The sequence below is a fragment of the Prinia subflava genome, chromosome 4 (assembly GCF_021018805.1).
Source record: "Prinia subflava isolate CZ2003 ecotype Zambia chromosome 4, Cam_Psub_1.2, whole genome shotgun sequence".
In the NCBI taxonomy this organism is placed as follows: Eukaryota; Metazoa; Chordata; class Aves; order Passeriformes; family Cisticolidae; genus Prinia; species Prinia subflava.
In genome coordinates, this window is record NC_086250.1 from 41,080,158 (window position 1) to 41,093,316 (window position 13,159).

At 39.4% G+C, this 13,159-nt stretch overlaps 1 protein-coding gene across 2 annotated transcripts; it reads right to left on the reverse strand.

Moving 5' to 3' along the window:
• Window positions 1–1,611: 1,611 nt before the first annotated feature.
• On the reverse strand, window positions 1,612–12,927 carry RXYLT1 (ribitol xylosyltransferase 1). Of its 2 annotated transcripts, none has more exons than XM_063396561.1 (6): window positions 12,639–12,927; window positions 12,025–12,195; window positions 10,941–11,043; window positions 5,424–5,738; window positions 3,626–3,796; window positions 1,612–2,588 (listed from the first exon to the last, which is right to left on the reverse strand). In XM_063396561.1, exons 1-6 carry the CDS (start codon window positions 12,898–12,900, stop codon window positions 2,171–2,173), a joined length of 1,440 nt encoding a protein of 479 aa, XP_063252631.1. In that variant the 5' UTR covers window positions 12,901–12,927; the 3' UTR covers window positions 1,612–2,170. The 2 variants fall into 2 exon arrangements, with proteins under 2 accessions (XP_063252631.1, XP_063252630.1); XM_063396560.1 differs by having other exon boundaries at window positions 1,613–2,588; window positions 12,025–12,204; window positions 12,639–12,921.
• Between the last annotated feature and the right edge of the window lie 232 nt (window positions 12,928–13,159).

The following is a 13,159-nucleotide window of genomic DNA, read 5'->3' on the forward strand; positions in this document are numbered from 1 at the left end:
GAGTTGACAATTTCTTCCATAAGTTGGACAGTGGAATGAGAGAACAATTAAAACACTAGCAACCTGCCTAATGTGTTAGGAACCCTCCCTCGACTTCAAGATGTTTTGCTCCATTAGCACTAGAAATAAAACAGGAAAAAACTCTTGGTGCCAATTCCTGCTGGACTGAAAAAGGTGAAGTGCCAAGAATTGGTCCAATAGACAAAATAATTCCATTTGAACTCCCAAAGCAGGCAAGCATCTGTAAAGTGAAACTCTACTAAAATTTTGGTACATGTCTCAGCCTCCCTTAACATACAATTGGCATGAGTTTGGAGAAACTCACAAGTTTACTTAGAAATGAGCACATCAATAGCAGCATCTTTCCTTTGATGATGACCTTAGTAACACCCAACTGTTTTTCAGACTTCAACCTGCACACCGCTACATTTTTTGGGAGCTGCAGCCTCTTTTGTAATAACCTCAGTTGACTGGTAAAGACATTCTGAGTTGTTTTCTGCAGTTTCTTGAAATCCTGCAGTAGTGCCAAGGGATCTCCTGTTGACAAGTTGAGAAATACTGCTCTAAATGACTGTTCTGCAGTTTTGTAGCTTGTGTAGAAATAAAGAGCATACTAGAGGAAAAATACAGCACTGAGATTACATTATTACAGTGATGAGACATGGAAACAGGTTGCCCAGAAAAGGTGGACCTCATCCCTGGAATCCATCCAAGGCCAGGCTGGATGGGGCTCTGAGCAGCCTGGAATAGTGGGAGGTGTCCCTGCCCATGGCAGGGGGGTTCATGATCTTTCCAACCCAAAGCGTTTCATGACTCTATGATTATGGCAGATAGTCAAGCTTGCTCTAACCCTTGGGTGCTGTGTACTACTGATGGGCTTCAGATCCTAAGCGTGGACAGTAGTTGTGAATTTGGTCTAACAAGGTCCAGCTGCAAGTTCATCAGCTCACTGCTGTACTTCCAGTCTCAGCTGAATGGAGTATGTCTGCATTGTACTGCACCTGCAGGACACTTCAGGTGAAACGGGTGGATGATAAGTCACAGAAGTTTGTGTTAGACAGACAATTCAGATTACCCACAGAAGTGCCCTTGTGTGACATATACTCCAGAACTAGACAGTATCAGTACACAATGAGTACTAAGCTGTACAGTTGCACTGGCCTTTTAATTCCTGCATGAGAATGACCCCACGTGCCATGCTGTGGTCAGACAGAAGCGGTTACTACAGCCCTTTGGCATGGCAGTAGTGTGAGTGCAGTCCTACAGCTCAGCAGAACACACTGGAGGGACTGCACACACTCAAGAACAGGGACTTAGCTTCATTTAACAAAAAAGCATTGAAACTGTTCATGGTACACCTAGTACCATAAACATGCAGTATTACACTTCTGCCATCTTTTGGCACTGACAAGTTTCAGCAGATTTTGAGGAATCAGATAAGCTACGGGCAGTTTCACAGCTAAGGCCCGGTATTCTGAATGTGCAGCTGTAACTAGAGGTAATGAAAGAGCAGAAATGCAGAAAGGTATGGCCCAAGACTAAAAAGAAATGAAAAAAATGTAATTTTGATGTCTGAAGTTAAAGATGAAATATATTGCTATCAAGTATTTTCAAGAAAGAGTTCTCTATTTTTACCTTGAAATACACATTTTTATTCCACAGTCGTTAGCTTTATGGTCACTTCGTTGAAAATGAAATGAAACCAAGTAAACAGTTCACATTTTCAAAAGAAGCACTTACCAGAATATGCTAAATCTGGCAATTTTGTCAGAATACTTTTCCTTTTTAGTCTCCCTAATAAATTACCCTGTACCATACAGCCTCCATTCTCTTCTCTTCAAACACAACTGATTTTCTTATGTTGGACTTTACCAAATTCACATGCTTGAAGATATTATCCTTAAAAAATTTTATCAGGTCACACAGCAACATAGAAATTGTGAAAATAGTAACAAAATAGTTGTCATCCTTGTACCATCCTATTATGTCAACAACCTCTGAAAATCATTAAGGATGGAGGGCCAAATGTAGCTCTTGGCCAAGTTTAGAGCAATTCCATTGACTTTAAAACGAATGCATCTGTCCTGTGAGGTTAAGCTTTTAAGTAAAAACTGCCTCAGGTTAATGGAAATTAAGCTGTTATCTGTTCTAGATTTTCAAAAGGGACAATTTATCCTTTATCATTGGGCAAAAATGAATTTTCCAAAGTATTAATGAATTTTTGTCTCATCCACGCTTTGAAGTTTCGATACCATTCTAAAAGCTTTTTTCTCCTTTGAATCTTTTCTTGTAAGCTCATTTTTTTTTCTTTCTCTAGAATAGCAGGAAGCTCTTTCCAGTTTTTAATAAAGATAAACGGAGCCCCCATGGTTTTTAATAATTGCAATGGAGCACTGTGGTACATTGATGAGTTTCCACAATCACCCGGCGTCATTACATCTTCTATAACGGGCAGGGATCCATACGAACAAGCTTCATAAATTCTGTAACATTCTGTATTTATTCCCACTGGGCACAATGTCAAATCACTCTGCAGCAAGGCATCTTGATAGTTTTTCAAACTTGCATTTGTTTCTTGAGGCTGCCACCTAGGAAAGTAAAAGGGGTGAAAATTAATATTTTCCTCACAGACACTGCAATGAAAAAATAAAGATAAGATTTAATTTCTATTATTTATTTATAAAACTGAAAATGCTATCAGTGTAAAAATTTTGTATTACACACACACTCAATTGACTTTTACTTATAATCTTAACTGCTCTTAAAAGTCTTCTAAAAATTTATTGAAAATGTCACTGTTAAAAATAGATTGTAATATGTGGCCCTTTTTGGAAATTATTAATAGTTGGAAGTGTAAGAAACAAATTGAAATGCCACTTCAAATCTTCTGCATGACTTGGATGATGCATAAGTCAATTTACTTCACAGCACAGTTTAGAAACAGACAAAGGGAGACACTCAATGGACTTTTTAATGACTTTTTTTGGCCTCAAAAGAGGTTTTCTCTTCAAAAGGTAGGACACAGAGCAATTTGTTTAACCTGAATTCATTTACTTCACATGCCTCAGCACATCTGGGAGGCAAGAGTTTACGTGACAGATACAATCCACCTCCTGAGACTCTCCATCAGAGCAGCTAAGGTCTACCTAAGCACCACTGTGCCTGCTGTCCAACATTTTATAGGTGTTGCTTTGCAAAGTTAAGAAATACAATCAGAACCCTACTCTTGTTAGTCCACAATAACTGTGCTGGACAGATTAAATCCACTTTCATGTGGAACACAAAATACAGCTGTCTTCTTTCTTCTACTAAAGACATTAAATTCCACAAAATACAGGACAAGTGATTCTTCTCATAATCAAATATTTATAAGAAAAAAACCAGATGGTCTTTGATGGTTATATATATAGGAGACTTTCCTATACTAGATTTAAAAATATGCCTTTTGAAAGATATAACAGAAAGGCTATTGTGTTATGATGACCTAAACAGTCTCTGCATTATTCCCTGACTTAATGACTGATTACCTTTATTTGTACTACTTTTTAACACTCAAGAAAAGATTGGTAATAATGAACCAGGCAATAAACTCTGAATATTTTCATGAAGTAAATTGAAGTCTTACTGTTCTCTGGCTGCAATCCAGCAAAGTTTCTCAAGTCCATCTTGTTTCAGAATTTCAATTAGGGTTTCTCTAGAAGAATTCTTATAAACTGTTCCTAAGAAATTACATAGATATGATCTTGGATCATGTAGCATTGACCAGCTGGGTTCCACAACTGGAAAACTTCTGTAGCTGTAAAAACAATGTGTAAGTTAGATAACTATACCAAAGGAAAACATTTTAAAACATTTCATTTTCAGTGCATCCTATTTTAAGACTAAAACATTGTTGCCAATCCACATCTATACAGCCAGACCCACAAGTAAACCAATTCAAGTCCTGTCCTAAAGTATGTCTTTATTCCCTTTGCCCCCATCAGTCCCTTCACAAAGTTTCCAGAATAGTTACATCTTCTTTCAATATCAGAAATATTGTATGTGCATATAACAGAATGTCCTTGACTAACATGCTTTTCCAAAGAAGCTGTTCTTGATGCACCCACAAGTTTTGACTGAAATGGCCAGTTTAACAGTAACCATGGCACATATGTCTCACCTACCTTAATCTCTGGATATGCTTATCTACAGAAAACACCACTGATAACCTCTCAAAGCAAAATCTCACTTTGATCTGAGTGAACTTCAATAATCTTTTGGCTCTAAAGAGCTTGTTGTATATTATCTGATGGGGCAGTCCTTTCCTCATTCTCCTCCTGCATGATGAATGTTAATTCACTTAGTTTCTAATAACCATTTGTCCCTTCATGACAAGTATATTTATATCATTTTACATCTTCATTTTCTCTCCTTAGTTGGAAAATCTGGCACATTTTCATGTCTTTAACCCCATTTTTTACAGCCATTGTATGCAAGGGCTGGAAACCCCATTTTGATCCAGCTTTGCATCCTAGTTTATTGTTGGAAATGTTGTTGCATTCTCCTTACTGTCACCTTAATCTCTGCATCTCAAAACTCAACATCTTTACACTTAGGAACTTCCAATGCCATCAATTCTTTGACACAATCAAGAGTCCAAATTTAGTGTAGTTCAGAGACACTGAACAAGTTCAAGCTTCATATAAAAGGCTCTATACAATTTTCCTATTTGTTGAGCCAACTGGATCAATACAGGATATTGAATTCAAATTCAACACAAGATATGAAAATAATGTATTCCTTTCAGCTTCTATTACCCTGGTAAGTAGCTAAACTACTATCAACTCTGTTAATAAGAAGTAAAAATGTATCTAGCTGAACCACTTTATTTAGACCACATAAATAGTTTGAGCACTTAAGTATAACAAAAATGGTGTTTTTAAACAAGCAGTTAAGCCAGCTTACACTGCTGTGATACTGGAGTGTAACAACTCCAAACAGAAGTCTTTTGAGCCATAATGGAGGTTAAAAAAAATGTACTCTTTCCTCTCCTGAAAAAACAGTACCTGCAATTAATAAAAGATATTTAGATACATAAATGTCTTTTGAATCTCCATGTAACTGGCACATATTACTTCAGCAGTTATGGTAAATCTCAAGAGCAAATCAACTGAAGAAAGAATAAACAGACAACCTCAGGAGACACAAGTTCATTTTCCTAAAGTTTCCTAAATATTAGTATTCTTTTCCTGTTATAATTTTTATTGCTAAGTGCAACTTTCAAAGACTCCAATGCCCAATTTAGAAAATGACTGATAGGATCATGTTCTGCAATTTACTTATTATAACTGTTTCAGACATTAGCAGTAACACTCAGTCATATTTTCCATACCTCATGCACAACAATTAATTAATCAATTGCAACTTGTGCCTATAGCACTTACGTAGCTACTCCTAAAGGCCACTGGAAAATATCTTCTTCATTTACTGAGGCATAGTCGTATGTAACGAAGAGCAGGCTCACAAATCCCCCGTTTCTCCTGAGGTACGGCTGTATCCAGGCGTTGTGGCACCGCTCGTTCCCCAGCAGCACCACTGCCACGTGCCGGATCTTGCGGCTCTCCAGCAGGCTCTGCGCGTAGCGCAGCCACTGCGCGGCGTAGGCGGCCTTCGCCGCCTCCCTCCCGTTCAGCACCAGCACCACGTGCTCCGCACCCACCGAGAAGTACCCGGGAACCACCGACGGGCCAGTGAGGAAGCTGGGAAAAACAAAATACAGCACTAATGCACGAAGACTTTCTAAGACAAATGATACACCTCAATCCTCTAGCTAGTCTTACTACACAGTATGTACTTCAGAGATGATCTTTTCTTCAATAAAGTAAATGCAATATACTGCAAAGTTACTGTGCAACTTCTGTTGTTAGTATCTACTGCTTAGCACAGGAGTAAAGTGCTTTCATTTTTATTCAGGAAAAAGGCGATTGACTTAAATAAGGTATTTTGTCAATAAATCAGAACTAGTACCATACTCAGACCTCAAAGTTTGTGTAAATCACCTGCCTTTCAAAAAAAGGTGCAGTTGATGTTCACTAATGGTTAAACATTTTATTACTTCTTTATTTCAATGAATGTTGTATTAGAACAAGAGAGAGACCCTCCCAAAAACCTGAAGACTATACTAAATCTGGTATCATTAAGTGTGACAGTTAGCTAGTCTTGCATCTACTTTTCTCAGTATTTTGGTTGTTTCTATTGAATAGAATTGATAACACAAGAAGCATCTATCTGAATGTAAACTTAGGTTGGTTGTGTGACCCAGGTCAAACTTGAGGCTCTGATATAAGGTAGTATGCACAAACATTTTAGTTATAAAATGACACTTCTTGATCTTGCACAATGTATTTAACAGAAGAATTTCAGTCACCTAGCAAAATCATGACATCTTTAATAATTTGCAATTACCTGACAAAAGCCATTTATGAAATGAAACAAATCAGTATTTGCCAGCTCCTGCTCTTCAGTTACCTGGTGTGTTAACAGATAACTGACTGAATGTGAAGAGGTAGAAGTTACACAGCTTGGGAAAAAGTGAAGGGGAGAAAACAGTATTTTTTTTCTAGGAGTCAATTAAGTGCTAGTTTTCTAGGTCTGCTGCATCACTAGTTTTTCAGCTACCAGAAAATCTTAATTTAGAGTGAGCATGAGTTTTAACTCATGAAGTGCTGAGACTAACAGCTAGTTTCAGTTCAAATATTCTTACTGAGGGTAAAAATCTCTCTCAACAAAAGATGTAAAAACTACTCCAGTGAGGTTATCTCAAGCAGACTGACCTTAGACAAGTGTATTTTAAACCTGAGTTAAGCTGACATGTTGCTGCCTTGGTGGGAGGGATGTATTTTGGAGCCAGGATTCATACAACTCATGACCTGGCATCAAGACTTCTAATACATTAAATGTTAAGTCAGATCAAGACTTAAATCCAAAGTTTAACAGACAATGAGAACAGCATCACTGGGATTCCTAATAGAGAATATCTTGCTTTGGAATGGCTAAGCTAGGGACTAAGTGCAAGGTTCAGTGATCACCTTGCAAAGAGGTTTGGGGAGAAAGGTTTTTTCCTATGACACAGCACTTCGAGGGTAACAGCTTTACAGCAATAACCAGACGTACAGGTTAGGAAGCAATGACCTGTGTGTAGAAATACATGAAGTTGGACAGCGTAAAATTAATGTGGGGAAAAAAGTAACATGGTGCAAGTCTCATAAATCCTGTACTTTAACACTTAAAACACCGTGCTAGGTTGCACTATTAACTCCCAATCAGAAAACAATTGGATTTGAGAAATGAAAGAGAGATTTAAGAAACTGCAATATTAAGGTAGTAGTCCCAACAGTACTAACTACTTATATGAAGGCTAGATCAAAGATAATACGGGAAGGTGACATTTTTTGGACTAATTACACGACTTGCTTTCTACAAAGTCCTCGTTTTCCCTTACTAGTCACAGACAGTCATACAAAAGGATGCTATTTTAGACTGAGTCTTACAGTGCCCATTCTGAAGGTGTTAGACAGCCATTCTGTAACAGCAATGACTAAATTTAACACTTGCAGCAGGAGGGATAGTAATCTAGATCCAGCACAGACATATTCCATATGAAATAAAGGAATTACATAAAAATGAGAAAATCAAGAAAAGAACTTGGAAGGAAGCAGTCCAAATCACAAGGAGCTTTTAAGGACTTTGCAGTCCCTTCAAGGACAGTTCAAAAATTAGATATAAGAAGCCTAGCACACTGTCTGCTTCAATCCAAAAATTAAATACAGACCCACCCAATCCCATATGGCTTAAAAGAAAAGGGAGATTCCACACCTAACTTGTTCGCTTCAGCAAGAAATAAAAGGTTGAACACCAGAAATACTATATCAAATGGAAGATATGCATGGAACCTGCATGGCATTCACTCAAGAGCTTTGAAGGAACACAAACACAGAATTGCAAACTGCTGGCAGAGGCATGCAGCTGTCATTATGAAAAGACACTATGCTTGATAAGTGGTTCACCATCTTTTGTAGACTCCCATCTACAAAACTAACTTGAGAGGACTCTGGAGAGCAGTCAGTATTAACTCCCTCTCTAGAAGAATCTGTAATAAACAGTAAGATCACTGAATCTTATCAATAGGATCATTGATCACATAAGCACTGCTGGAAATGAGTTACCATCACTAATTTGGTGATCTATGAGCATGTCAATGAGAACACAGATAAAGAGGATCCAGTGGATATAGTGTTTTTGGATTTTCAAAAACCTTAATTAAGGTTTTATTAAAACTAAATTTTCAGAAGCTATCCCAGGTGGAATCCTTTGATAGATGGAAATATCTCCTGGTTGACTGAAGTAAAGCAGCACTGAATGTTTATAAAATAGAGAGGGTGTGACTTGGGGCAATAGAAATTTAGGAAAGCTCCTACCAAATAAGAGGTTTGGCACTCTGTGCTCTACATCTTCTTAGATGACAGGAGAAAAGGGTATGAATTGCTGCAAGCCAGAGAAAGTGTTAAATCTTGCTCTCTTGTTTTTTGTACAAATGGGTCAAGAGGTTTCTAAAATCCACAGCTGTGAAGTTCCTTCTCCACTCCTGTTTTTAAATAAACATCCCTGCATTTTATGGAGAAGCTGATACTTTATGTATTTTTCAGGCAACTTCTTTGGTGAAAATACCAAAAAACCCATCAAAATCTGTAAATAGAGATGTGTATTCTCCATCATAAATATACAAAATGGGCTTATTCATGCAACTGTGTTCAGTGATATTTTGGCATTTTTGTGTCTTTAGATTTGGTATTCTTTCAAAACATTCACTAGAGGTCTATTTTTTCACAATCAGTAGACTTACCACAGAAAACTGCAGAGCAGCACATATTCTCCAAATGTCACCTCAGCTAGTTCCCTCTAGCCTCATCTAGTAATCAAATGGAGATAATTCACCTCAGCCAGGCAGTAAACAATTCTAGAAGATCTTATAACCAGTGAGAATCCCAAATCACATAATTCTTCTCCACACCATAAACTAGTATTTCCAAATAGAGTAAAAAGTAGCTATTTCAGAAGCCTAGTTGTTAAAATAACAGTTATATTGCATATTTTCTATATTTTGCACAAGTTTCTACTAGCCTGTCAAAAGTTAACCTTTGTTATGTTGGTACTAAACTTAAGCTTTGTATTTTTATAGGATCTAGCACCCGAGTTGAAATTAAAATAGCGATTTGATTATCCCTGGCTCATCTAGACATAGCAGGAAGATATTTAAATGCAAGTATAGAAGTCTTTCTTTGAGACATGTATACCCTAAGGAAATATGTGAGGTTATTAATCATCTGAAACAGGCACACTAGAAAGAAAATAACCATAATCAGTCAAGTGACAGACTCATTAAGTAGAGCAAATTATTTTCATGTTATAAATGTGGAAAGCAAGAGTTTGAAGAAATTCTCATGTCAATACCAGGAAGATAACCTATCATGGCAGAGTATCATGGATTTCTACAGCTTCTAAGACTTTAACTGTGGAAACAACAAAGTCTTTTGCCACTAAGACTGCACTGTAGGCACTGGTCCAATATTCAAAGAAAGGACTGTATTCTTTCTCTATATTTGTGAATTGAAAGCTCTATTGCTCTGTCAAGGAGACTACCAAGATGCAGTAGCATCATTCATAGTTGACTTTCTAAACTTGTAGGATCATCTTTTATTTGCAGACAAGGAATATAGCTTTTTCTGTTAAAGAGTATATAAATTCATCTATTTCTTCTGAAAAGACTCTATGGCCTATACCATATTCACTGTTAGATACTTTGGTAAACTATTCAAAATCATTTTTAAAAGTTTTGTGATCACTTAAGACCTCCTTTCAATTCACAATCACATGTGTACTTCAAACATTACCTTCAAATATTTCCACTAGAACCACATCTTGTACCAGGAAAAAATAGCCTTCTGAAGCTACACATGTGTCAGAAGTTAAACTCACTTAACTGTGTAATTTATGTATGAAAGGAAAACTTTTTTAACAGGTGCGTCCTGGTGCAAGTGACTAAATGTTGCCGTAGATCTGCTTCTGCAGACTGGCTAATTAGACAAAAATCCTTCAGCTTTCACTCTATCTTTGCAGAAAACATTAAAATGGTATTAAACAGGGACTCAGAGAAAAGCTCTGTATCATTCACTGAATAATATAAAACATTTGACAACAGCCTTAAAACATACATGATGACAGATCAAACACCACTGTTAAAGCAAACAATGTATTAAGTGTAATCTTCCCTTCCATACCAAATATTGGTTTGCAAATCAAGTAGCTAACCAGAAGCTAGGTCTCACAGATAGTCTTTGTTACAAAGAGAAACAAATTATGGTTTTGACACATTTATGAACGAATGAGCCAAGTCCCTGTTCCCTGAACACAGCAGAAACCAAACAGCAGGAGACATCTTCCTGCCTCATACATGCATGCTTGATTCCATCAACTATGAGCCCCAAGGCCCAGTTCCTCACACTGTTCTCGGGGTTGTATCCTGACTCTGCCACTGAGGTCTCTTGGCTGCTCTTCCTCTCACCATTGGTAAGTTTTTCCATACTGTTTTTAATAACACAAACCATCATAAATCAGATTAAATCGCTCCCTAGTTTGATAACTTTTAACAGTGATGTGTTTGGTCTAGAATTGGTTTATCAAGCATGTGTTTCTGTGTATAAATTATAATTTTGAATGAGAAGCTGTGTGCATATTCCACAGTTATCAATACATTACAAAATTTAAGTATTTGCAACTGTATTAAAATAACCACAACCCTGAGACAGGCAAAATAACACCTGAGTGGGGCACCATTTAATTTAACTTTCCAATGCATTATTTGTTAAAGTTTACACAATTGAAATCAACATCATGAACAATACCTGAAGTATGTTTTTCCTGCTTTTTGGCTTCCTTCTCTCCACTGTGCTGTCACATCACCTGGCTCAAGGTGCCCTCCAAAAATATGTTCCCAAAGGTAAAGACCTACATAAATGAAGACACGATGGAGAATTTGAATGTACAGATCTTGCCTACTCTATGCTCCTAAAAGAATTATTTCTGGAAAATGAAAAAGCATCACAACATAAGAACTAGGGAAAGAAATGTCAGGCTTCTTGCATAATATGACTTGGAATTAGTTAAAAAGAATTTTTCCCACATTGGCATTTAAAAACATTCTTCAGCTGACAAAATATCAGCAGATGAAGGCATACACTACTGCTTCTGTTAGCAACTCTTTCCACTACACATACCACTAAATATGAACAAGCATTAATTGGCATTTTACGGACAATCATACTTCTCTTAAGCTTTTGTGTGAAATGCACCAATTTTTATGATGGTAATGTACCAGGTAATATACCTGTGTGCTCTACAACGTGACATTAAAGTCAACTGTAAGCCTGGCATTTACAAAAGAGCTAAAGTAAGAACAGTGGCAAGTTTTCAGCAGTAGTTAAAGACCTTGAGAGGATCTTGGCTCCCAGTTTGTGTAGAGGGGAAACTCAGCATCCTCCACAACAATTTCCAAGTTCATCAGTAGCAGCAGTACTACAGTACACTGCAATACAGAAAATGCTTTATTTCTGACTGTGATGCTTTATTTCACAAAGTGTAAACGTGCCAAAAAGAAATAATCTGGTTAGGCAAGTAAGAGGCCTCTCCTTGTGTCACACTGTAAATTAGACTAGATCAAAAAGTAACTGTGTTTCTTTGCCCTTTGAGACATTTTCCTTGACAGATGTAGAAAAACAGCCTTGAAAGGAACTGATACAAAGAAACTGGAGTTCAACTGCTCTTACATTGCTATGAATTCGAATAACAGCTAGCATTTCCTTAATGCTCCTCATGTACAGATATACATACTATTGAATCATATACGTAAATTTTAGTCGTCAGGAAACAGAGAAAAGTGCTATACCAGAAAGGGTAAATAACAAACAAACATTGACTACATCTGCTTACCAATTGCTGCTTTACCCCAGATCTGTACTCTAAGACTGGTCTGTTCTAGGTGAGACCTCGCATATTTTATTATTTTAAGATTAGCTTCGTATCTCTGCTGAGAAGCAGCCAGCTCGTTTTTCTCGTCCACCTCCCATGGATTCCATTCTTCATTTCCCAAGGCAACATGATCTGTGAAACCTAAACGCGTGATTTACATAATAATAATAATAATAAAAAAGAAAAAATAAAAAAAAAATCAAATTCACAGCTCAGGGAAAACTGATGCATTTTCTCAAATTCGTAATTTCACGCAGCACCTGACAACCATCCTTCAGCCCTAGGGCTGGGCCCACCGCCATGGCCATGGCCATCACCACCATCACCATCACCATCACCGCCGCCGCCGCCGCTCCCCCCGGGCCGCGCGGTGCCCCAGGCGCTGCGGCACGGCCGCGGCCGGCGCGGCGCAGCGGGGAGCGGGGAGCGGTGGGGCGCCGGGCCCGCTCTCCCTCAGAGGCCGCCCGCAGGCCCCGCCCGCCGGGCCGGCCCCGCACCGAACCCGCCGCCTCTGCCCCGCCGGCCGCGAACGGGCCGGGCAGGGCGGCTCGGAGCGGCCCCGGCGCCGCGCTCACCTCGCGGGCCGCGGCGGTCCCGGTGCGGGCGAGGGGCGGCCGGGCGGCGCGGCCGCAGGAACACGCTGTAGGCCGCGTAGAGGGAGAAGAGGCCGTACGCGACGATCAGGGCGGAGCAGAGCCGCCTGCGAGCGCCCCGCATCCCGCCCGGCGTGGGCGGAAGGCCCGGCGGGGGCCGCCGGGAGGCGGCGGCGGGAGCAGACTCCGCCCGCCGGCCCGGGCCGCGTCCGCCGCCCAGGGGCCTCGGAGCCGCCGGGGCCATGGCCTGGCCCTGGCCGCAGCCCCCCGAGATGGGTAACCAGGTTGTGAACGGAGAGATGAACACACGGTCGGGTTATGGGAATTATATTATAATAGGGAAAGCTTGGCTAGATCAGAGCGACTCACGTTCCACAGAACGACTATCCACGAGTCCTTCTTAAGGCTAGGTGCTACAGCTTCTGCAAAGCCTCTACCAGCCTGTAGACAAACACCGTGACCCTAATTGTAGCCAAAAGCACCGTGACCTTCACCTACCCAAA